General features: G+C 39.1%; 1 protein-coding gene across 13 annotated transcripts in view; it reads left to right on the forward strand.

The window, feature by feature from the left end:
* The window catches only part of KALRN (kalirin RhoGEF kinase), a 514,073-nt gene that overhangs the window by 284,512 nt on the left and 204,033 nt on the right, over positions 1-25,528 (forward strand). For all 13 annotated transcript variants that reach the window (XM_061472089.1, XM_061472007.1, XM_061471725.1 and 10 more), the window contains exon 11: positions 14,660-14,851. In XM_061472089.1, the coding sequence (XP_061328073.1) occupies positions 14,660-14,851 (192 nt within the window). The remainder of the gene's footprint in view (positions 1-14,659; positions 14,852-25,528) is intronic.

Consider the following 25,528-nt stretch of genomic DNA (forward strand, 5'->3'; position numbering starts at 1 on the left):
TCATATAAAGGATTTTGATCCCCTCTGATCATTTTTCTTTGTGCTCTTCTCATTGGCAGGTCAATGGGTTATCAACCGTACCTATTGATTCAAGAAGATTAATTGCAGCAATGTCCAAGTCAAGTCAATTTCTTGTACCTATTGATAGCAGGCAGGCTTGGGGGGGGGGGGGGGGGAAGTGACACTGTGAATCTGGTCTGTGTTTTTACTTTCTGATTTTGTCACAGGGCAGTAGAAGGGGCTGCACATGGCTGCGCTGCTCCTCTAGGGCAGTCAGTAGTGTCTTTAGTAGAATGGTGTAACATTAGCCACAGCAACTGTATTATGGAATTGCTGCAAATCACAAATATACTGCTTTGCAGACATTTCTTAAAGGAAATTTCATGTAGATTAAGCCAATACGAAAGAGAATTATATTCAGTAACAGAGCAAAATGATTTTCAAGGATAGGTTTCATTGTCGTTGTGCACATATCCTGGGAATAGACTAACTGGGTCCAGTTGATCACTCCACTGCACAAGAGTTACAACAAAATCACGCTTTCAGTTTCAGAGAAATTACTTACAATGTTTTAAGGAGTGGAGAATCCCGTTCAATGGCTGTATTTATATAGCAGGGAAGCTGCTTGGAAGTCTGGTTGTCTCTCTCTTTTTTCCTATTACAAGACCACCATTGGCCAGGATGTTCTCTTTATTTCCACATCAGGCAATTGTCTAAAAACTACACTTGCATTATGAGACTATTGCAAATGTTTTATACTGATTATATGTAAATAGAAAGTATTCAACCAACATTTTATTGCATAGAAACTTATTTTTAAAATTTATTTCCCTGGGGTAGAATTCAGATCTGTTTCCCCTGTATAGAAATAGGGCAACGTCAGTGGATTTATAGAGGTCTTTTGGAATTAGATGTGTGAAAACAGGAACAAAAATCCTAATCTGTATATAAATGATTCACTTGTTGATTTGGTGCATGTAATCCAGCCATTAATATTGCCCTCCATAACTGTAGTCTGTGAGGTCTGGTTCTGTATAACCAAGCCCCAAGTAAGCACTGGTTTGTGTCACTGTGGAACTGGCACATGGTTTGAGGCATTCAGGCATCTTTGTTTAGTGTCTGTTTCAGAGCACTACCACATGCAGAAGTGCAGGTTCCTCTCCTTTTCTGAGCTAAGGAGAGAAATTCTAAGATTGACATGAGAAAAGCAGGCAGAATCAGCCTTCTCCTGTGACTACACTTAAAAAAAAACTCATCTGGGGAGAAAGGAATTGAAGAATTTGCAAGAAGTCAGGAACTGAGACAGGAGGTGTTTCTGAACTGTCAGTGAGTATGTGCGCATGTATTTCCTAGCATGACTGCCTATATTAGTATGCAGCTAATACAATAGAAACCAATATGTGCTCCAAAACAGTGTGACACCGTATCCTTTTAAAGTGCAGCCCTCATTGTTATTAGAGTGTGTTGTTCAGTGCATAAAGGTTGTTTTTTCTGTGCCATGTAGGTAACCCCTCATGACATGAGTGAGATCCACAGCTATGCAGCAGAGAGCAGAGACTGCTTTTGCCTCCCCTGGAGTAACATTAGGACTCAAAGCAAAAGTGCACAGCATAAAGTAATGTTTGTGACCCATTAATATTGGGGAATGGGAAGTGCAGACTTCACATTAAATCTGTCAACCTGAGAGTTGAAGCGAATGCATGGAGTGTTCAATGAAATGTAGTATGTTTCTCCACAGAGAGGAGAGATGGTTGGTGACTGGGTCCTGGTTGTTTTGTCTTTGGCCGGGATTTGTATTGACAACCAGAACTTGGGTTTGTCAATACCCACACATCAAAGTTGAGTGCAGGAAGGACTTGAAACCTGCAGTGCTCCACGGCTGAGAAAGAGAGAGGTCTAGAATGATTTCATTGTTACCTTCTGTGGTCTTCTAGGGTTTGTTTTAAGTTCTAAATGGACCTGGTTGAATCCTTTTTAAAATCTGAATTAGGTGTTTGTTCCCACCACAGAAGTGGCTCAAACAAGTAATGCCCAGCCCACACAATTCCTCCTCTGTAAAAAATAAACCTCGCTTTTTTTGGGTGGCAAGCTGTCCCTCCCAGTTCCAGACCCTGTCCCAAAGGATTCATAGTTATATCTGTGCTAAAGCATGGTTCCTCCATGCATAACAAGTGATGGGCTCCATTCCTGCCTTGCTCCTCTGTCATGCATTGAAAACCAAGTGGGAGAGAAGCAGCCCTACAGTACAGCCAGGACTGCTCAGCCATGCTGAAATATCAGTTGACTCACCAGTGTGTGTACTCCCCCTTGGGATTGGTAATTGGGTCACTAGGGCATTTAACTATTGTAAATTTAGTTTTCAGTATAGGCACATGTAAATGTGGGACATAAAAAAAAAAAGATACTTCAGAGCATAGAGCAGAATCCGTTTTGTGTGCTAAAATAGGAACACAAAATAAGGAGATTATTTGGGGATGAGAATGATGAGGGGAGTGTGGATTGCTGCCTGGACCTGCTGGCCATGCCTTCAGGGATGGGGGCAGGTGCCCAGATCCTACTGCTTGGGGTTTGGCACAAAACTGGGGCTCTGGGATAGCAGGCAGAGAGAGAGATCAAAAGAAAAGTCAGAGAGAATTTCTCTGATCTTTGTTTTTATCTCTTACTATGTCCAGTCTTATCCTTTGGGGCCTGATTTGAGATTTTTGGAGGGAGAAGGACTGGAAAGGATTTGGCAACATGAAAGAATACATAGAAATAGAAAGATCTCAGGATTTTTTTATAGTAAAAAATTGGCAGACATTGACTAGAGAGGCAGTATCTAATATGCCTGCAGTGTTCTTGGAGATCTACTACATGCCAAAAATCAACACATCATATAGTATGAAGATTTCTGGTGAGAATACTGTTCTGTACCAGATCTCTCATGTAAGTCATTATTAACATTTATCTCAGATCATGTGTGGCTGCCTAATAAAAGCCAGAAATAATAAAAACAAAACATCAACCTGTTACCTTTCTAAATCTTTGTCGTGATTATGCATAACCTGAATTGAATTTCACACAGCAGAACACATTTTTAAAATGAGCCCCATATGAATGCTTCCTGACCAACATGAAAAATATTGGTTCCTGTCTGGAACTTTTCTAAAGATTTTGAATACATCTGGTGTTAAATGAATACATAAGTAAAATGGTTTATTACCTCCAGGGTAGTGAAACCCCTTTTATTTTCCCTCATTATAAATATGCAGTACTTCTCACTAGCTGTTACAGAAGTTCTTTATATTTTTAAGTTTTAGGGAAGACAAAGCCCTTAGTGCATTTTGCTCTGGTGGCACCTGTGAAGAATTAATTTGATGGGTAAGCCATACAGACAGTTCACATGTCAGGGAAATAACAGTGGTGAAAAACTGGTTTATAAATCTAACAAGACTCAGAGAATGATTCCTGCTCATTTGAAACAAATTCCAGCGTGTAATCCATGGTGGAGAGCTGAAATAATGTTGACAGTGAAGAGATTCTGAATCCAAAGGGACCATCCTGCTGACCTGGTCCTAAGGATGCTGAGCTGGAACAAGGAGATGAAGTAAAAAGTTACTTCAAGTTTAACTGAAGCTGAGGAGGCTGCTTAATTCTTGTTGGGGGCAGAGAACCATCTGCCACCAAATTAGGTGAGGTCTAGAGGGGAAGGGGGTGGGGGCAGAGTTATCTGACTGGTGGGCAGGTGATCATTCTTGGTGGCAAGATATATTGAGAAACCTCCTTCTGATGAATGGAAACATCCGAATTGTCAATAAAACAGAGATGTTGGTAGGTTTATTTTTTATCATGTGTTTTGTCTCTGGCAGGCAGTGTACCGAAGTGTAAGGTTTGCTTTGGATGAAAAGACCAATTTTTCAGTGCATTTTTGTCACATATTACTAGGCAGAAAGAAACTGGAATTGTTATGGGATGTATACATATGGAGTACTGTGTTATGCTCCAGACTGCCTAGGCTTTACACTTGGCTATATAGGGGTTCTTAAGCTGAAAGCTCTGAAGAACTTAGGTCAGAGTTTTGCTGAATTTATTTCTGCTAAACATCTAATTCTATACACAGTCCCTGTGCTTCAGGAAAGGTGTTATAACCTGTCTCAATTGAAATAAACACATGGCTGAGGCAGGGTAGTGATTACTGGGGAAAAAGGGAGAGGAAGTGTTTTGCTATCTTATTTAAAGCTGGTTTCTAGACACTAGAAACAAAGCCAGGCAGTTTATAGAATCCACATCCACACAGGTTTATTTCTGCCTCTTTTCAAGGCAGCAGGGCTGCCAGTTGCATTTGGTACTGACTTTTCCAAGTGATGTTGACAGTCCAAAGCCTTTTAATACTGTCATCACTGTGTCTTTGAAATCTCCAAGCTGTGAGCATGATATTAAACCCAGAATGCCTGAAGTTACTTCATTTCAGGAGACCAGCAAGACTTGATAAACCTGTCATGATTGCACTCATGTCTGCAGGGCTCAGAAAAGATGTGAGCTGAGCCTTTGGGATAGAAAACAATACTGTCCCCTCCCAGACTGCTGTTCACCTCGGAGCTGCCACATGTTTCTTTGTTTCTCCAGTCTTCACCTTTCCTTTTCCCCCTATCACAGAGAAGTTGTGGAGCTTTGCTGTGAATTATCTGGGCTTTTTGATGATATTTATCATTTGAGAAGCTTTCAAAATGCTGCATTTCATTCCTGGCAATTTGCTGTCTTGTGCTCCCTTGTCACTTCCACAAAAGAGAATGCTTTAGAATCACAGAATCATAGAATCGTTAGGGTTGGAAAGGACCTTAAGATCATCTAGTTCCAACCCCCCTGCCATGGGCAGGGACACCTCACACTAAACCATGCCACCCAAGGCTTTGTCCAACCTGGCCTTGAACACCGCCAGGGATGGAGCATTCACAACCTCCCTGGGCAGCCCATTCCAGTGCCTCACCACCCTTACAGTAAAGAACTTCTTCCTTATATCCAATCTAAACTTCCCCTGTTTAAGTTTTAATCCGTTACCCCTTGTCCTGTCACTACAGTCCCTAATGAAGAGTCCCTCCCCAGCATCCCTATAGCCCCCCTTCAGATACTGGAATGCTGCTATGAGGGCTTTCCTCACCTTTGCTGAGTTTCAAAGGCTCAGTTATCTTGCAATTGCTTGAGCAATTCTCATTCATACACTGCTAATTACCCAGTTATGAAATCATTGCACAGTGATAATACTGTTTTTCTGATACACTTACTGTATAACACTAACCAGTATCAGGTTTTTTTTTGCCATAAAACCAGTCTGGTTTCATGTTTGCTACCAGAACTAATGTATAATGGCATCTCAGTCTGCTGTCTTCATTGTTCTGTTCTTGCTGTTGCTTGCTTTCATATGCCTGTTATTGTGCAAAGATCTCAAAAAAAAGGATCAAAGTCTTTTCATGGATATTACCAAAGATTGAATACTCGGATAAAATCTGGCCAATAATCATCTGTTTGAGATATTTTGCCTAATTCTTGTACGTCCTTGTACAATCCATAAAATATTGAAAATATTGAAATGGCAAGAGGAGTATTTAATCATCTCATTTCAATGTGCTGCTTAGGTATGCTTCTCCCAGAAGAGCATTAGGGTGACAGTTAAAAAAAAAAACCAAAAACCTGTAAGCACAAAATGAGCTTAGAAGGGCCGTGTGACCACCTCAGTTAAAACTGCCAAGTTTTTCAATGCAGATTTTTTCCGCTGATGGCTTTTAGTTTGTGAACACAGTTGTTTGTTTATTAGACCCAATACATGAGCCTTCCTGGGCAATGCTGCTTTCTCAGCCAGCAACCTCTCTTGGTCTCAGAAAAGATGCCAAAGACAGACTTTGTGGGACTAAAACTTCATTATTATGCCCAAGGGGTGTTATTTGAGTTCCTGTTTGGAGCTCTGCTCTAGATCAAAACTTCTTAAATCACATCTTACAAAGTATAAAGGTTCTGATATTTTTCAGCAGTTTAAACTGCAGCTTCTTCAAGGCTGTGTATCTGACTCCAGTGTAATCCTGCAATGATATGCCCTCCTTATAACATGAAGTATGCACATTCCTTCCCTGAAAAGGGTGGGATTTACTTACCTCATATTAAGCAAGTCTTTAGTGGTTTATTTCATAGAGGAGATTGAACATATATGCTAATTAAATTATGGAGGAAAGGAGAGGTTTTTCAGGCTTTAGGTGAAACCTGTGGTGGGTGCAAACTTTCTGCCTACAAAAAGAAATAAATCCCTTGTCTTCCCTCTTGCAATCAAAATAAATTAATCTTGCAACTTAAAAAAAATATAATAAAATAAAAAACCCAAACAGAGCTTTGAAAAGTCTAGATCTTTGCCAAACATGCTTTTGAGCATCCTGATTTAGAAGAAGTAAATAGCTCTGGCAGCATTTAAAGTGAAGTCCTTACATAAATAGTACCCTTTAGTAGTCATAGTGACTACAATTCAGTGATAGTTAAGGTGACCACACTGAGCTAAAAAATTATCTTGTTCTTTGTATGTATGTGGTATGTGCACACCTATATGCATCTATGTATCTTTGCATACTTATTAGTATTAGATGTGATGTGTGATATTAGATGGCACTTAAAACATTTCGCTATATGTTTTACTGGCATTTCAATGAATAACGGTTATGATCACACAGAAGTTAATTTGCATGTTTATACTTGTATGAGTATTCTCTGCTTGATATATGATTGCACTCCTGATTGAGCTGAACAGTTGTTGTGATAAAATATATTATAGGCATCATTTTTTTAACTTAAGGTAAGCATTCAGTATGAAGTAGCACAGAGAAGAATTCTTTTAGCTAATGTATTTCTAGCTATTCATTCTAATCTTGCTTATTTATTAGTTTGAAGGTCTAAGGTAGCTTTTAAACAGTTTATCTGGGGTTTCAGCATTTGATGTAATGTGTAAGTGTCACTCTTTTAAATTCGATAATAAATTCACCTCGATTTGTATGTGAACCATGAGGGAAAATCATAAATAAAAGATAACGCTATATGGAAAAATACATGGTTCTTGGCAATGGTTCAGGGGGATGCTGTGTCATATCCACCTTGGTATTCCTGGAAACTGTTTATTTCTCATTGATGCTGAAAAATCCCTTATGTTAATATACTTCACTGAAAAAACAGAATTACTGGAGGTTTAAAATAGTAATTGGTATCAGCATGGTATCATATATGGCCTTTTGGACATCTGAAATGGGAGCAAACTTCACATTCTCCAAATCTGTGGATGTTTTTGAACTGAGCTAAGTTTCAGTCCATAGAATAGTTTGGATTGGAAGGCACCTTTAAAGCTCGTCATCAGGGACATCTTCAACTAGGTGAGGTTGCTCAGAGCCCTTGTCCAGCCTGAACTTGAATGTTTCCAGTGGTCATCCACCACCTCTCTGGGCAACCTGTTCCAGTGGTTTACCACTCTCACGATAATGAATTTCTTCCTTAACTCTAGTCTGAATCTATGCTTTTTTAGTTTCAAACTATTACCCTTTGTCCTATTGCTACAGGTCCTACTGTCCAATCTTTCTTCTAAAACCCCTTAAAGTATTGAAAGGCTGCAATAAGGTCAAAAATGTCAGTAAAGAAAGTAGCAATACATCAGTAAATACAGATGTTGAGTTAGAAAATGTCTGAAGAAAAATAATTTCAAACATTGTGAATGAGCCATGGTCTCGCTATAGTAGATGAGAGGCATAAGGACCTTTCAACCCCATGTACCAGCTGCAAAGTTAACTTTTCCAGAAGCTGGAAGAAAGCTTGTCTATGCAGTGCTTGTCTGCTAAAGCATAGGTGACATTCCGGACACTCTGGTTCCTAGACTGTGTTTGCAAATAGGTGCAGTTCTGATAATAGTAGCAGTTTTGTTGAAATTGTCGAGTGGCCCATACTTGGACACATACTCACATGTACTTGCACTCACAAACTTGTGACCCTCATTTGTTAAACTACTTAAACAGATGTAATTCATTCATTTAAAGGTAGGCATTCTCTTAAGTGTTCATCAAAAGTTAAATATAACAGGCTGTAGTATTTGAAGACCTCAAACTTCAGTAAGGACAGTGCAAGGAGAATTAGAGCAAGTTTATGACTAGAAAAAGTTAAGATGAATTGCCATGTTTAAGGGAAGAACTGTCTGCAGAAGAAGGTGTTGGAAATGTGATTAACGTGGATATTTAAAAGGTCTGAAGAAGTTTCCATTCTATTGTACAGTAGGGAACAATACTGATAGACTGAGTGGCTGTGTGACCTTAGAGAGGTGTTCTGCCTTTTACTTCTGTAACTGTAATTCCTGGTAAGCCTGTTTCGAATTAGAGTAATAGAGCACAAGTAAGAATATAAGTCTTGATTTGATTATGTGAAATTCAAACTGATTAAAATCACATCTTACATTAGATCATCATATGTATTTAGCCCTTGCCCTGCTTAAGGGAGGAAGAATTTTGACAATGATGGATGCTTCCTTAAAGTGCAGATTTGTTTATCATAGAAATGCCTCATTGTCACTTATTTTAGCTTTAGAATATCAAGTTACTAAAGATATAGTTCTTCACAAACGCCTGTGAGATCACTTAACCTAAACAAAAAACTGGAGCTAATTTTAACAAAGTGGCTTGAGCAAAGAATCTGATAGCAGTAACTGAGCTTAAAAATTAAGGGTAATAGTTGTTTATAAGGATTGAGAAGAAATGTAGAATCAGCTTCATAATTATAATTTTGCAAATGTGAATCTTGCTGTAGTTTTTGTGAGGACAAATGCTACCCCCTCTCTATGTGCAGAACAAGGGTACAGGGCCTCTGGAGTTTTATTTTTATCCCTTTGTCATTTTTTGTCTCCTCCTGATATCTGGAGTAAATGTCTAGGGGGCTGAGCCAGTTCTCACTGAAGTCAGTAAGATTGTTTTTTACTGTTTTCAGTGAGAGATGGATCAGGCTTTGAACTTTGTCTCGACATCCTATCTCCACCGCAGGAGTAGTAATACTGAGGTTTCATCTTTGATATTGAAGAGTCAGGTCACGGCTCTAAAGAATGTAAAGGAGATATCACATCAGAGAAAGCCTAACAAGTCTCCTAAGCTTCAGCCTGCAGGCATAAGATGGGATTCACATGACTAGTCTTTCGTCAGGAAAATCAGATCTAATCTAGTCATCTAAGCTCTCTCTCTAGTCAGTACTTAATGGCCTCTGGAGATGCCATCTCTTCCATGACTTTTACATGGTAAAACCAAGGTGGCAAAGTTCTCTGAATCAATACAAGGAGCCTTTGCCTGGAACTGCCTTTCACAGCCCCAGAACTTGATTGATACAGAATAAGGCAGATGAGTGCTGCCTTATTCTCATTCACCATATATGAACATCTACTTAGAAAGTGCACTGTCTAGGGTATGTAGTGTTTAATGTGATAATGTATCTGATCACCTGCTCTGTTCCCCTACCTCATGCTTCTCCTGAGGTACACAACTAAACATTTTTCTGGCATTTTTCTTGAACAATCTGGCATTTTCTCAAACATTTTTCTTGAACAATCAGCATTGTTCAGAACACACTGGAGATCTCAGTTACAATGAAAAACTCTCAAATATAATAAACAGCTGTCAAGTTCTGTGCAAGGAGAGATATTTCTGGGGAAAAAAAAGCCCAGATTTAGGGCATGAATTCTGCCCCGGTATACCATTGGACACAGCTATTTTCAATGTACTCTATCAACAAACATGCAGCAACAAACTAGTTACAAGTGTAGTTGCTAGGAGTAGAGGGAAGACTACATGGAATCGTTTGCTGAAAATGTACTTGGTGGTTCAAAATCAAAATGTAGCACTGCATCGATTGATGCCTTTCACTGATGTCAATGAAAACACAAATATATATGATTGGCATGTTTGTCTAGTTTAGCGAAAAGAAGGCTGAAGTGTGACCTCATTGCTCTCTACAGCTTCCTCAGGAGGGGAAACGGATCAGGAGGTGCTGCTCTCTTACCCCTGGTATCCACTGATAGGATGCATGGGAATGGTTTAAAGCTGTGCCAGGGGAGGTGTAAACTGGACATTAGAAAGCATTTATTTACTGAGAGGATGGTCAGACTCTGGAACAGGCTTCCTGGAGAGGTGTTTGATACCCCAAGCCTGTCAGTGTTTAAGATGCATTCGGGAAATATCCTTAAAAACATACTTTAACTTTAGGTCAGCTCTGAATTGGTCAGGCAGCTGGACTATATAATGCTTGTAGGTCCCTTCAAACTGGAATAGTCTATTGCATGCCATTCTAATTTGTTTCTAAGTGACTAATATGTTGGACTTCTTTAGGTTGCAATATATATCATAAATAACAAAGGCAAAATATTTCTGTTCTGCTCCCTCCAAGCTTACAACAGTCCAAGAATTAACTGATGCATTATTTGGTATTTTTCATTTAAATAATTTAGTTTCAATTAGAAAAAAAAAAAAAGCCAAATACTTACAAACCAGAATTGGGACCCTTTGATTTGTACTGACTGCAGTGCTATTTTCTATGTAATAGATGAGGCCAAGCACAAACTGCACTCAGCCAGTGGTCACTGATGTTTAGAATCCATATAACTCCAGGGTTAAAAAGATTTAGAGAGAACAGTTGATGAAACTTTTCTCCGGCACAAAGATTATGAACAAAATAATGTTTGTTCTGACTTCAAGGAAATCTCTTAAGCAGTTTGCCCAAAGAGCTGTGTTTGGATAGTGAATTTCCAATGCAGCGATGGCTTCATATGTGTTAACCTGGAGGCACAGTGGAATCTCAGCTGAGATCTCCTACCTGAGTCAAAGACAGAAATGGATCCTGATGTTTTGGGCATTTTTTGGTACAAAATGGAAAGGAAAGTGTAATAAATATAACAAGCAGATTTTTCATAACCTCCCTTTTTTTAACTTGCTCAAATGGTTAACAGCTGAGGAACCAAAGTTACAGGGAATCCTGGTAGTATATTCTTCCATGGGATAAGACGACAGTCACTTTCAATTCTGAATTGTGATAGGGATGTTGTATAGGTTTGTTAGTCTGGTTCTTTCCATAATTGTGGGAGGTTGTTTTGGGGTTTTTATTATTTGCAAAAACAAAAGAGAGCTGAAAACCTTCTGGTTCTGTCTAAAATAAACTCCAAAAGCATATATATAGCCATTTCCACTCTGAAGGGTGCAGTTTCATTTTCTTATGTTTGCAGATTCTATGATTGAAATAGGTGATTATGTGAAGATTAGTATGGAAAGATTATTAAGAGATTTGAGCAGGAATTTGGTTTTGTGCTTGAAATGGTGCACAAGTATTTAATGCCAGTTAGCAGATCACTGGGAAGTTCAAGTTCACATGACAGTTCTCTCAGGGGTTAATACAACAACAGGAAAAAAATGCTATAGAACCCTACAATTTCTGAAAGCATGTAATTTTGTAACTCATAGCTTATTTTTTCTGTGAATCTTGTGTTATCATTGTTTAATAGGAACTAATTTCTACAGATGCAGAAGAGCAATTCTTCATGGGATATCTCCTCTGGAGGAATTAACCATTTTTGGTGTTGGATTCCTCAGGATGGCACAGAAAACCTTCCATGGATCTGCAGTTTGCAGTAAAGTGGGCAACCATGATTATCCTACTAGTAGCAAAAATTTCCTTCCATGGTTGCAATTAGCGCTTACCTTCTTCCAAAGTTTTTAGTCTTGATGCCAGTTTGGAGTTGTACCTAGACTTTGTGCTCCTGGTAGATCCTGCCAGATCTCAGAAAGGCTGGGAATCTCAGGTAACCTCTTCTGGCTGAGGGCAGCAGGACAAGGAGACATCGTATACTTTTCTTCATCATGAGACTTAACGTTATTGGATTCCCACCCTGCCTGATCCAAGGTTAGGTCACACCAAAACAGTGTGAAGTGTTTCAAAGAAATGAAATAAGGGTCTATACTTTAAACTGCTTACTAACAAGAGAGCAAGCTCAGGATGAAACTGTTCAGAGCAAGCAAGCAGTACAGCATTATGGTACCAACCAGAATGAAGCTCTCAGGTTCAACATAGCTTCTGATATTATTTATGTGCACTTTAGGCAAATGAACAGAAGAAAAGTAGAGCAGGCCTTCACCCTATAAATAACCTCTACCTTATTTGGCTTGTACGTGTTTATATCTCATCTGACAGTAGGCGACAATCCTTTCATGAATAAGTCAAACTCTGGAGTTCAAGGCAAGTGTGGTTAACTCCCAAATGTGGTTGCTTATCTGAAATGTATCTAAAACTCTTAAATCTGCAGCAGTGAGCTGGAAATCTCTCAGCACCAAGCCTTCTAGAATGGCAGGGGTAAAGATGCTAGTGTTTTTCCTAGCATGAACTGCACCTGACTGAACTTAGTGGGTAAAGACAGAAAAAGAGGTGAACAAAAATTTCACCATACTTGAAATACCCCCAAATCTAGGGCCTAGCCTACACCCTTCTCACCATGCAGTGGTTTTATATCTGATGGTGAACTCACCTCATCTATACGTCATCAGGTACATCATGTGTTAGAATCAGTAAACTTGTAGTGGTTTTCAGCGGAGATGTACAGAAGTATGTTAGGTACAAAGGCAGCAAAGCTGTAGTCATACTGTATTTCAGCAAAGGTATTTGTGTCCCAGATGTGTGCCATAAGCAGAGAGTGAATGCATTTAAAGGTATTCTAAATGTTACAAATTAAGTCAGGAATAGCCTTCTCCGCAGGGAGCTGGACTGGCGTTCGAGCTGTTGTAGTGGTAATGTGTGAAAAACCCTCGAGTGGAGTAGACTTTGAAAAATAGTGCTAGCTTTGGCATTTGTTCCAAATACTATTGGAAGTGGATCATTCAGAAAGGATGCTGTTAAGTGAAACTGGACCCTAATTCAGGTCATATTAAATGGAACATTTTTTACAAATTCTCAGCTGAAGAGGTTTCCAAAAAATGATTTTTAAAACATAACATTTTGCTGCTGTTAACAACCTAACCATTATAGCAGTGGCCTGAAAGTGAGGGAATAAAATTTACTATTGGTAACAAAACTGTCTAGAATATGTTCTTCACAGTCCAAAAAGAGAAATGCAAATACCGTATATTTATAGTCAGCCCTCAGAAACTGGGAAAATGAACCATGAATGAGCTGTTTTCTTTCAGCTTTTTATAACTGGAAATACTTTCTCTCATTAAACACTTGGAGGTCAGTCTTCTGTCTCTGTATTGAATATTTTCTCAAGCAACAACTATTGATTACAGCAGGATATTATCTAAGTAAGAACAACATGACTTGATTCATGGCTTTTATGTTTGACAGTGTTACTTTAATACTCAGAAGTACGTGTGTGTGTGCAGTGTTCAAATGTATTTTGTGTATAAGCATCAAGTTAATGCATTTTTTAAACTGCAGAGGATTCTCAGTAGGATTTTTGAAAAGGAAAGTGCTACAATTCTGCTTCTGTTAATGGGGAGGTTAAAATCCTCAGTGGAAGCAGTCTTAGGCTGACACTGAGCATTTCTGAAGATCTCACCTGGGACTGACAACGCCCTTAAGCTGGTATCTTTGTCCTTATTTTTGTGTTAAACACCACAGAGCATTGGCCGCAAGTGAAGAAAGCTTTTCTATTGCAGCAAAGCCTGGCTATGTTTAGTCAGCTAAACATAGATGACTAAACATAGCTCCATGGCTATGGAGATGATTGCAGTCCCTTTCCATTTTTGCTGTTATTTATGAGACTCTGATGTATTAGTTTAGTGGTGTTTTCCAGAAACATGAAAAAGGGAGAGAAAGGATGGGCAGGTAGTTGGAAAGCTGAGGTAAGTTTGAGGGAATTCACCTCTGTTCCTCCACAGTCTGGCACAGTCTTGGGTACATTGCTTCACTTCTGTGCTCTTCTGTTCCTTCTCTGTAAAGTGGGGATAAAACATCACATATTGCAAAAGCCATTTCTGTGGGGTAAATCTATTCAGGATGGTGAAGTGTTCAAATTCTTATGTAATGGAGGGCAGGCACGTGCCCCCGTGCAACTGGAAATGTTACCCCTCCAAAGCAATCTCAGCAATACCTACTGGAATCTGCAAGCTAATCAGATAGACTACTCCATTTAGAAATATGATGCAGAACAGTAGATGAGAGGAAAAAATGTAGAAGGAACTTGAAAACACAGTCTTTTTAAGTTATCTCACAAAAGCCAATGAAAGGCAAATGTTTCTTGAGGCTAAGACGTATCTGGCTAACATGATTACATGCTGTAATGTGATAGCCATTGTGAGTCCTTTGCAATGAGCTTGTAGCCGAGTATCACGTGGTTAGTCTCACTTGCTTCATTACATTATCTCTGAGAAATTCCAGGGAACTTGGAAATAAACAAGTGGACAGTCCTGTTACTATGCCCAGCAGAATTGGGATGGGGTGGTGTGTTTCAAATAAGAAATTATTTAATATATGTGGCTTTATACATTCCCTTTCCACAGAAGGCAGTGCCAGTAGGAATTACTACTATTGTTTTAAAACTCTGGTAATCACTTGCCTTTCATGCCTTTGAAGGTATAAACAGCCTGTCTCAAGGGTTTACTTACCATAGTTGTATTGCTCATACTCTGTTTCTTGCTTTGTTTGCTGGTAGAATACATACACCAATGCAGACAAGCTTTTGGAGGCTGCAGAGCAGTTGGCTCAGACTGGAGAATGTGACCCTGAAGAGATCTATAAAGCAGCCCGGCATCTGGAAGTACGAATTCAGGATTTTGTCAGGAGGGTGGAACAGCGGAAACTTCTCTTGGACATGTCAGTCTCCTTCCATACCCACACCAAAGAGGTAAGATGTGCATGAGCAAATTTTTCTGTGTATTGCAAGTGCTGCAGGAGTCTGACTCTGAAAACTCAGATGACAGAGAAAAGGCATCTTGTCTGCACAGGGCTGATATCCAGTTCATTTGATGCGTATGACTGTTCTAAAGAGGAAATAAAATATGAATGAAATGAATTATATAGTACACTAAAATACAGGGACAGCATATCTAACATATCAAGCAGTGCTTAATTCTCAACTAACATGTATTGTTATAAAGCAAGAATTATTTTGTAAAAGCAAGAGTTGATATTACCACATTGGGTATAAACATGCTAGCAGTGTGATACGTATCCTCAGAGGGCTTCCATTTGAATGTAATGTTAATTAATGTAGCCATTATTACTAAGTGTTACTGGAAAGCTTACATTTTTTAATTAGGTAGACTTCACTTTTTGAAATTATGGTTAAAGAGCAAATAGCCACATACTGATACAGTGAATCAGTGAGGACCTGAATAAATGCTGCTTAGTGTAATTGAAAAATATCCAGAGATAAGGCTGTCTTGCCAGAGATACAGTGGACAGGACATCAAATGGGAGGCCACTGGGGATGTAATTAAAGCATACTTCACATTTTTCTGTGGACTAAAGGCCATTCAGTGATGAGTGACTTTTAAAGACAGGGTTTCTGCTAGGAGAGATGGAATTAGAACAGCTGTTTTCATGCTCTGCAGTATCTATTAGCAAAAAGCACACTTGATCAGAAAGATTCTCTTAGAAGCTGAAAGCTTTGCCTGTGTTAGTTGATTTGCATGTTACAAACAAGTTGTGTAGAAACAGGCTTCAGCATGTTGGGAAGCCTCCTTAAGTAGAAGGTGTAAGAACACATACATGTGTGTGTATATATATATATATATGGAAGATGGAAATACATTGTGTCTGTTATAGTTATTGATACATAAAAGTTTTCCTTTTACATCCTGCTTTTGCAATATACTAAAATGTAGTTACTAAGTTACTGTGAATAGTACTGTTGTTTCCAGAGTAGCTCAAATGCCTGCCGCTATGCTGGTTATCCACATGGGAAACTTGATTGGTTATTTCCTCAGTCAAAATTATTTCATAACAGTTTCCTACTGTGATTAACCTCATTTCACCTATGCAGGTGGTGACTAGTAACACAAAGATATGCATGACTTCAGGAAGTTATCAGTATGAAATATTTTCTATAATCTAAATTTCTCCTGATGATTACTGGTACTGTGTAGGCTAATTTGGGTTTGGGAACTAGAGCTTCCCTGCTTGAACAGGTTTGGTTTGCAGTGCACTATACCTGCTTCTACCTTTCTTCAACATGAAGGGAATTTGCCTACTCCACTCACCTGGTTTTAATGAGCCCTCTTTCTGTGTGTAGAAATGCAGATGTTTATAAATGCACTTTTTAGTTTTTAAATTATTACAGAAACAGTCTTTTGTGACAGGAGCAATGCTGTTTATTAGATACTGAGACTAAACCCTAAATCTCTGCCTCATTGGTGTTTATACATGGGACAGATTGGTGCAGTGATGCCTTTTTGGAAAGCTCAGTAAGTACTTGCTGTCAATTTTAGGGAGCCTGAGAGTGGACAGACTCCGGTTGTCCCTCTCTGCAGAGGGACATTCAAGGGAGCTGTGGCATAAAACTGAGCTATCAGCAAAGTCAGGGTGGACACAGGAATCCCCTTTCATCAGAAAGAATGACAACTGTTCAGTTGGGTATAAAGAGGCTGCTAAAGTTATTGCAGTCTCTGGCAGTTCCCCAAGATCAGAGGATGCACAGGTGCTCTCTAAGAGAAAGGAAGTTTTCACTTACCCCCACGGTAACTCACTCCTGTGGGGTCAAACACTCTGATTTCCTGCAGGTTCACTGAATTTCATTGTGTGTCACTACCTGCCTCCTTCAGTGACACTGAAGGAGAGTCACACAGCCCAATACCTGATTTTTTTTTGCCACAAATAATAAGTGAGGAAATTGTTGCAGTTTTAGTACTTGTCTCCCAGCTGTGGGGATCCACACAGACACAGTGAAGTAACCGAAGTCTGCCAGGCGGGAACGAGTGTAAGGAGCAAAGCGTTAAAACAAGAGAGCCTTAGCAGGTGTTTGGATCTCTATTTACCTTTTTATGCTATAAATAGATTGGCTCAAGTAGAAATGACTCATTGCTTGGCCTTGCTTGGCCCTTCATGTGTATTGTAAAATGGCAAGTTAACCACTATAATTGTCATTCTTCAGTATGAATATTGAAACAGATAGCTGGATTCCTCAAAAATCAAGTAATACATTTTTGCCTTTTTTTTGCCACCATACCTGTGACAGTATTATGTCCTTTCCCTGTTTCATACCAACGGATCTCAGTTGGTTCCTCCCTGGGCCCTGACTAGAAAATGTGCTCAGGCCCAGTGTGGCTTCCCAGTCTACAGGGCTTGGCTTGACCAAATGCAGGGTCTTCCCCACTTACCCGCTTGTCCGGGTCAGATCTTCACCATCCAAGCTCATTTGATGAAACTGCTTCAAAATAAATTCACTGTATTTACAGGGATTTCAGTCCCAAACAACAAATGTAACATTAGATTGCAATTTTAAAGTCAGGATTTATCAAGAAAAAATCCCTTTGAGTCAGTAGCAGTTTTAATTGAGTTAAAGAGTCCAGTCAGATTTAAATTATAGAAGGTAGCAAGGAAAAAAATCCTTTTGCTGCAGCAGTAAAATATAGGGGGGCTGGAGATCCATTGCTGCTGCTTTAGCAGGAAGCATTCCAGTTATAATGCTGACACATGCCTTTCTGATGAACTTTGCCCCTCCTACTTTCTTGGTGCTGGACTGTACCGTGCCCATCCAAACCCATCACCTTGGAGTGTCTTGGGATGAGGAGAAAGCAGTTTAGCTGGCATGTTAATGGGTTTAACACCTAACATATGTTACATGATTCTAGAAGGCATTATTAGTTGATAATAACCATCATTATTTACTTCATCCTTTGTAGTTCCTAAAACCATTTCTTAAACTATTAACAACTGTTTCTCTTATGTCCTTGAAAATGAATAAACAGTTCCCTTCATGTTTTCTTGGCAATAATGGGGGAAACTTTGGCCTAGATATATTTTTCATCTAAGTTTCCAAAATTCTCATTATTTCTTGATATATTAATCTATTGAGACAGAGCTGGTGAAAGGGAGAATTAAGTAAATTAAGTACAAAGAATTGGTCTTACTGACGTGGTCTGTATGGAAACATTCTAAATGCCTTCCTGCATATGTTGCTTCTGACAGTCTTCCTAGCACAGATGAATAGCATTTGTGATGTCATAATTCCCAGGCATGGATGAGTACATTGATTGTAGACGCACTGCTTCACCTGTGCTCTGCTCTGCCCACCTCTTCATCTCCACATGTGACTGCTCAGATTCCCAGCACCTGAGAGGCTTTTAACAGCTCCCATTTTTAAAAAGTGATCTTGTCAAGGAATGTTTCCTTTTGTAATCTGCCTTGCTAGAATTTCTTGAGGACAATGTATAGTGTTGAATTAGAGAGTTATTTAAATCCAGATATCCCATGAGCAATGAAAGTTAAGAGTGGCTTTTTAATAGTACTTGCATCATTGCCCATTCAATGTGAATGCATTATGAAAGGATTATAATGTGTTCACAATTCAATAATGGGTCAAGCTGAACAATGACTTACATAGTTGAAGGAATGTGAAAAAGACTGCCAATTAAGCATAACAATAATTTTTATTATTTATTTTAAGTGGCCTTCCTTACTTAATGCATGCAATGGTCTGAAATGATGACTTTCTGGTATGGTAAAAACATTCTAGAGGCATAGATTTAGAGCAGTTCCTTAAGTGATTGTTAGTGTCAGAATTTGTGAGTAATGTCTATGCCTACAAAAGAGATGTTGTGTTCCCCACTGTCCTACAGTAGTCATGACACCCTCTTAGTTTATAGTCAATGCCTTCACCTTCGTGCCCTTTCAGGCCAAGGCATTCCTGATTGTGTGAACAGAAACCTAGTACACTGGAAATCAATTCCAGTTATCTGTATGGCAGGGTAAAATTATAAATTATTATCAGTGGGATAAATGTATTCAGCAGACTTGTACCTGAGTAATTTCTCTCAGGATTAAGTGTGATTCAATTCAGGTTCTTACTCCAGATCTGAATCAGTTACTGGCAAGATTGTCAGACCACAGTCTCATCATAGTTGATGATTTTCTGTGAGCTTTCAGCTGCAAGGATCAAATGATGACACCAGATTCTTGGCTGTCATTTCATTCTGTTTAAAAGACAATAGTATTTGAGCCTCCTACAGAAGAGGTTGTAGATGTGATATAATCACACCCTGAAGACTCAAAAAACTCAAGGCAAATAGAAGGATTTTTTAATTCATTGTCTGGATCTTAGTATTTTACATTGGTCTCAGTTTTAAACTTAGGGTTCTGAAGTGTGCTTTACTTTTCTAGATATAAAAATATAGACACAAAAGAGCACTGTCACCATTTCAATATAATTAAAAACATTAAATCCTCTTGCATAATTAAAAGATGACTTAGCATCTCGTAAATGTCTTTATTTTCCATACAGATTTTCTTTTCTGTTTAGCAGTCATAGTTTTGTTTTACCTGGCTTAAAGTGGCAGGAAACACAGCAGTTTCTGATACAGCTTCAGTGCTGGGGGTTTAATCAACAGTATAGAAATGCCTGGGAATTACTTCTTTCAAGTAAATGTTGAGGTGAGGCTACAAATATATAGCTCATGTAATATCTACATGCAAATAAATACTTGGCTTCATCAGCAGGATTTTATGCTTTTGGGATTAATGTAGGTGTTTAAGAGCAAGTATACATACCTTAATGTATTCTCTATATTACTGAAGTAAAGATTTGTTGTGTTATTTCTTGTATTGGCAGATAATGTAGTTGCTAAATTAAGAAGAAGCTTCACTGAAATTTACAGTATATGGGTCTTTACTGAAATATGAAGGAGTTCTGCAATTGTTTCATAGCTCTTTGGGGCATGAAAAGCATGTTTTACCACCCCGGGGTTTCTCATTTCTCATCTGAGCCCAACAGGACAGCAGCAAAAAGCAGAAGCAGTCCTGTGGTTTCAGGTCATATGCCTTGTGCTTTGTTGGCCCTTTGTAGGTCAGAAGAGCAATAGAAGAGGTATTCAGTGCGGTATTCAGTGCTTCAGTTCCATGTGGAGCCTGCAGGTCTACCTGGACCAGAGAACGGGGATTATGCTCAGGAAATATTTAATGTCGAGAAAAATGAACTGCCATACTCTTTAACAGGTTCTTGCTGACCATGTGAACTTGGCAGACATGATCTGAGTGACCAAATTTGGGCTAATTTTCACAGGGATGGATGACATAATGTATATTCTCGACATCAAGGCTAAATGCTGCAAAATTTCAAACCCTTGCTTAAAATTGTGGACTGTCTGGAGCATCTCATGTGAGCAGAAATAAAACTCCTTTTCTAACACAGGCAAAGTAACTCCTTTTTCCCCTTCCTCTCATTCTGAACCTTTTGTCTCAAAATTTGTCAAGTAAAGGCTTAGGCAGATACCTGGTATGGAAAGTTTCACCCTAAACAGCTTGTCTGATAAGGCCATGAGAAACTGAGAGCAAAGTTCTGGACCATTAAGTGTCAGGCAACTTACACAACCTAAATTATTTGTGGTCAGCAGGTCACCTTGGTCACTCCATAGATATCAGTGGGATTACTCAAGTGAGTAATGAGAGAGAATTTACTCTGTCAGTCAGGGACAGTACCAGTGTTTTACTGCAGGCATTACTAACTTCATTTTACTTGATAACCAAAACCTGTGAAATTAAATTCTTCCTGCTTCAATTGAATATTGTGATTAGAAGATTATTTCAGTGTAGGTCACTAATTTTGACAGAGCTTGGCCCTCACTTTGTGGCAGAGTTGCTGGGAAGAGGGTAGCAGAAAGCTCATGGAGCTAAAGTCAGCTACTGTTGACTCTCATCAGAAGACCTGACAGAATGTCTCAAAGTTAATCATGAAGCAAACATGACAGTGGTACTGGGATATGCTATATAACCCTGTCATTCATTGTAAACTGACCCAGGATTCAAAGTTAATGTTACTGAACTTAATAATTTGTTGTTTGACTTTAACTGTTAATATTGACATCTCAGAGCAATCACCCCTTAGATAATAAAGACTTGTGGTGAAGGGGATAATCACTTTAGTAATTTCACTTGCTGAAAACTTTTAAAAGTCCTGAAAAGGTCTTGTTCTCTGAGCACGTCTACCGCAAAGTATTTGTCTTACACACTTACACACTACTTATACACTGTCCTAGACAGTGTTTTTGTTTGTTTTCTCATATTACGGTCAGATTTAAAAAAATAGCAAAGCATAAAACACTAAAATAACCCAAACTTGCTCTCTGCACATAATATATTCACTGACTGGCCTTGTCACATCCTGGCACTTTCTTTAGGGTTAGAATGAAGCACCCTGTGCCTTGTTCAAAAACTAGAAAATATTTTTCCTTCAATGGGATAAAATTGACAGCTGAGATAAGTACAGAGCAGCATACAAAGTTGAACTTTGAAAATATCTGCCCTTCCTCTCACTGCAGGGCTGTGAAACATCAAACCTTAAGTTTATACCTCTTACAAGTATGAACACTGGTTTTGGTGGGAGCTGAATCAGCGTAGTTTAGGGGAAGTATTACGAGCAGAAAAATCTCAAGACAAAAGGGTGGAAAAAGCAAATGCTTTTATAGGGGATTAAGGAAATGCTGATGTAAAAAAGAAAAGGAAAGAAGAAAGTGCTCAGTTCCTAAACATTCTGATATTCCCATCAGAGTGGGATTTGCAGACAGAGAGCAGAGGATATGGGAAAAGTAAACTACCAGAGCTGCACATATAGGTAATGTGTGAAGAGCTTTGCCTGAATGGCAGATTCTTTGGAGAAGGCAGATACTTGCCAGTGTACTGCTATCATTCTGATAACTGGGACTGTAGAGAGGGTTCTGCTGTTATAACAAGTGTTACTCTTCTGTGACGTGAAAGTTCACTCTCAGTTATCAGTAACTACCATGAAGCAGCAAGAAAAGAACAAATCCCCCTCCAGCTCAGGACACAGACTGTGGCTTTGACCAAAATGCAAACATTCATGAGTCATTAACATTGGTGGTTTCTTTGCAGAGTTAAATCTTGACTGTAAAGCTACCAAGGATCTGGGATGGAGGAACCAAGACAGCTGGGGTGGTGCAGCGTGCCCCTCTGTCCTGTCTATTTGTTGTCTAGAACCAAGGTTTTTTCATGAAGGATTAAGAAGCTGGGAATGAAGAGAGCTGTGGTATCCTGGCAGCACATCCTGCTCTTGAGCAGGGGAGTTTGAAGCACAGCCAGGCTGCTAGTGAATAAAATTCTGCCATCTGTGATGGCAAAAAATTGTGAGACAGAATCAAGGTAATAAGAATTAAATGCTTTTAAATGCAGCTGCATAAACCAAATGTCAGGAAGTCAAACCTACAGCAGAGCAAGGGCAGGCACACATAAGAGAAGTGCTTCCCATTATTCTGCCAAGAATTCCTACAGACTACATTTGAGTTAACACTTGTCTATCCATATTTTATCCATCCAAGCCTATTATCCATATTTTTCAGGCCATTCACTGGGATTTTGACTGACTGCTTGGTTTCACTCAAATATTGTCATTTGCTTTTCAGGGACCTGGCATGTAGTTCGTGTGTTACAGAGATGGGTTTCCAGCCTGTATGCCTTGGTCTCCATATAACAGAGGTTCATTCTGCAGCTAGAAGGCTATTTTATGAGCACCTTTAAATAGGATGTGCCAACTCACATAAAGTACCCTTTTATTAGTCATATTACAGCCCATTTTCCTGATTTCCTGAAGCTGAGGAAGATGAGCTTCTTCCAGTACCAGTGTGTGGGCTTGCAGCTTTTACTGCTGTGTACAAAGGCAACAGATTGGGCAGCCCATGATGATTTGCATACTGAGTAAATCCTCATCAAGGCTATACAGGGACACTTCTATGATTCTTGCCTCACTCAAAAGACACATGCTGTTGCACCTTAAATACATATATGCAACAGAGTCTACACAACTAGTTTCAAATGGTTAGCGTCAATGTAGTGGTTCAAATTGATGAATCCAGTAAGACACTTTGATTAGAGAAAGGTCTCACAGTCTGTTTAATGTTTAGCAAGTTTCAGAATGATTCAGAATTGTCACAAGTGATTAATTTCTGCAATTCCTGGGACATAGTGCACAAAGTTGCAGAAACAGCTCAAAGCGGCAAATCAGGGTAAGTCTCTAATAATATGACCAGTCACTGGAAAAAGCACAGAGGGAAGAAGCAGTGCAACTCCCATTTTAGAAGTAATGAAATGTTTAGAACCAGTGAACAACTCAGATTAAAATGGAATGGTACCTGCATTTATTTAAGTAAATTGCTGAATTTGTACTGTATATATATACTATAGAAAACTCCTCCTACACTGTGTACTGTGTTATGCTGGTGTAAATCTGAGTGAATTTTCTGATGTAGGAAGAACTTCTCCAAGCCTATTATCAGTATGATCAAGTGCAGAACTTGATTTGCTTAGTACAATTACTGCAGTTAGTTACATCCAGATTCATGATTACAAATAACTCATATTAAAATTACATTAGAAGAGGAACATGTTTTTGCAATTCATGATGGTAAGAAGAATAGAACATCTGATTCTTCAGTTACAAGCCAACTTTTTCTCCTCCAGCAAATAGTCCCTGAACTACATTTACATGACCTTGGGCTGGGGATCTGCACACTCCCTCATGTAAGCCCAGCTACCCAAATCGTGTTTCCCTTGAGAGGAGATTATTTTGTGCTATATCAATCTGGTCCATGCAGGTCTTGGAAAAAGCATCAGATGTTTAGGCATTGCAAATCCTTTTGCCATAAGCAAGGTTAATAATTAAAAAACGTCAGCATACAGAAGCACCAGATGCAGCCCAACGAAGGATGAATGTCAAGAAATTGGCGAGGAACAGGGAAAAAGCAAGAAAGAGGTTAGGAAAAGATCAGATGGGTTTTTTTTACAGAATGTTCCCTTTTTTTCCACTCGTCATTTCTTCCCAATCAGTTTGGTGGTATCCGACAACATTTTTTCTTGCAGCAGGCTGTCTCATTGTCTGTACCTTACGGTGGAAGTCACATATTGTGGCATTTCATATTCCGTGTCTGGTCATAACCCATCTTGTCACATTTTATTAGGTATGCTGTCATTGTGTGGCACTTCATTGGTGGCATGTGGTCACATTGCAGCTCATCATTACATACATTGTTTTCTAAGGTTCTGTTGACATTTACACGAGACCTTGAATGTGACTTTGGAAAATGTTGTGAAACATGCTTCCAATTTATAACAACCATCAGCTCTTTCAACTGAAACAGCAATAGATGCATTCTAAGTGCAAATAAACATCAGCTGATGAAGGTTGATTGTGCCAAAAAGTTTTATTTTCTGCACCATGTTGGTGTGGGAAATCAAGGTAGAAAAGGCAATTTCCTAAAGGGTTGGCAGTGAAGCCAGATTCACAGCAGCACTTGAACAGGCACTTAAAGATAGGCATGGGCTGAAGTCCTGCCATAAATTAACCTCAGCTTGGGGCTATGCGACTTACTAATGCATATTATGAAAAAGGTAGGTGTTACAGTTCAGAGTAGGTTGGTGTAAGCCTGGCATAATAGCAGAGGAAGACAGGGTTAATGGACATCTGTCTCTGGAGCAGTTCTGTTTGTGATGATCTTTTATTATTTTTTTTCTCAACCTGACCTTGATTCTCTGCACACTTATGTTACAACTCACGGAGTGGGAGCAGTGCTAACTAAGTGGGAAAAGAAGGTCCCCATATTTCACTGAATTCTTCTGCATTCTGCTCTGGCCTTCGTCGCTGTGATGGATGTTCACTTTACTGAGTTGGCATGAGCTTCCTTTTAGGACTGGCTCTGCAACACATGATGCTTCTCTGACATAGTAAAGGGGTAGAACATATACCCTGGAAAGTTGCTTGTTTCCATTGACATCCATGTTTTGAACAAGAAGCAAAAATGTTGTACAATGGCAATTCTCATGGATTGAACTGACTGCTTCTTTACTTTTCATTGATTTCATTACTCTGTGTTTTTAAACTGGTTTTGAGGGGATTAAAACTAATTTCTGGCATTTGCAAACAGCAGCATATAAACATTGGATGTTCAATAGTTATTCCAAACACGCAGGCATGATTTTCTTAGCAATCTCTTTAGGTTTTAGATTTTGTTTAAAGTGGTCCCTTATTCTAAGTCAGAAGCATTAATTTCTAGGTAACAGGCACAGATGTCCTTCAAACCACCAGTAAGTGGTCCCATTAAGTACTTGAGTAAAATGAAGGGTATTGCATCAGATAAAATAGCTGGGGAAAAGAGCTGTATTGTCTCTTGGATGGAGGGAAACTGCCTGTGTTTTATATCCAAGAAAGATATGGAAGTTGTTACAATGCATGAGAGGTGCCAGAAGCCCCCCCAAAAGAAGAGGGGGTGAAGTGGTGTCATTCTTCTTTTCCTCTGGTCTAGTAAATCAGAAAAGAATTTTTTTTCTTGTTTAAAGCCATGGTTACCTTGACAAATAAAAC

The sequence above is a fragment of the Pezoporus flaviventris genome, unplaced genomic scaffold, assembly GCF_033815535.1.
Source record: "Pezoporus flaviventris isolate CSIRO_AGI_PZ_B2104156 unplaced genomic scaffold, CSIRO_AGI_Pfla_v1 ptg000001l, whole genome shotgun sequence".
NCBI classification, from domain to species: Eukaryota; Metazoa; Chordata; class Aves; order Psittaciformes; family Psittacidae; genus Pezoporus; species Pezoporus flaviventris.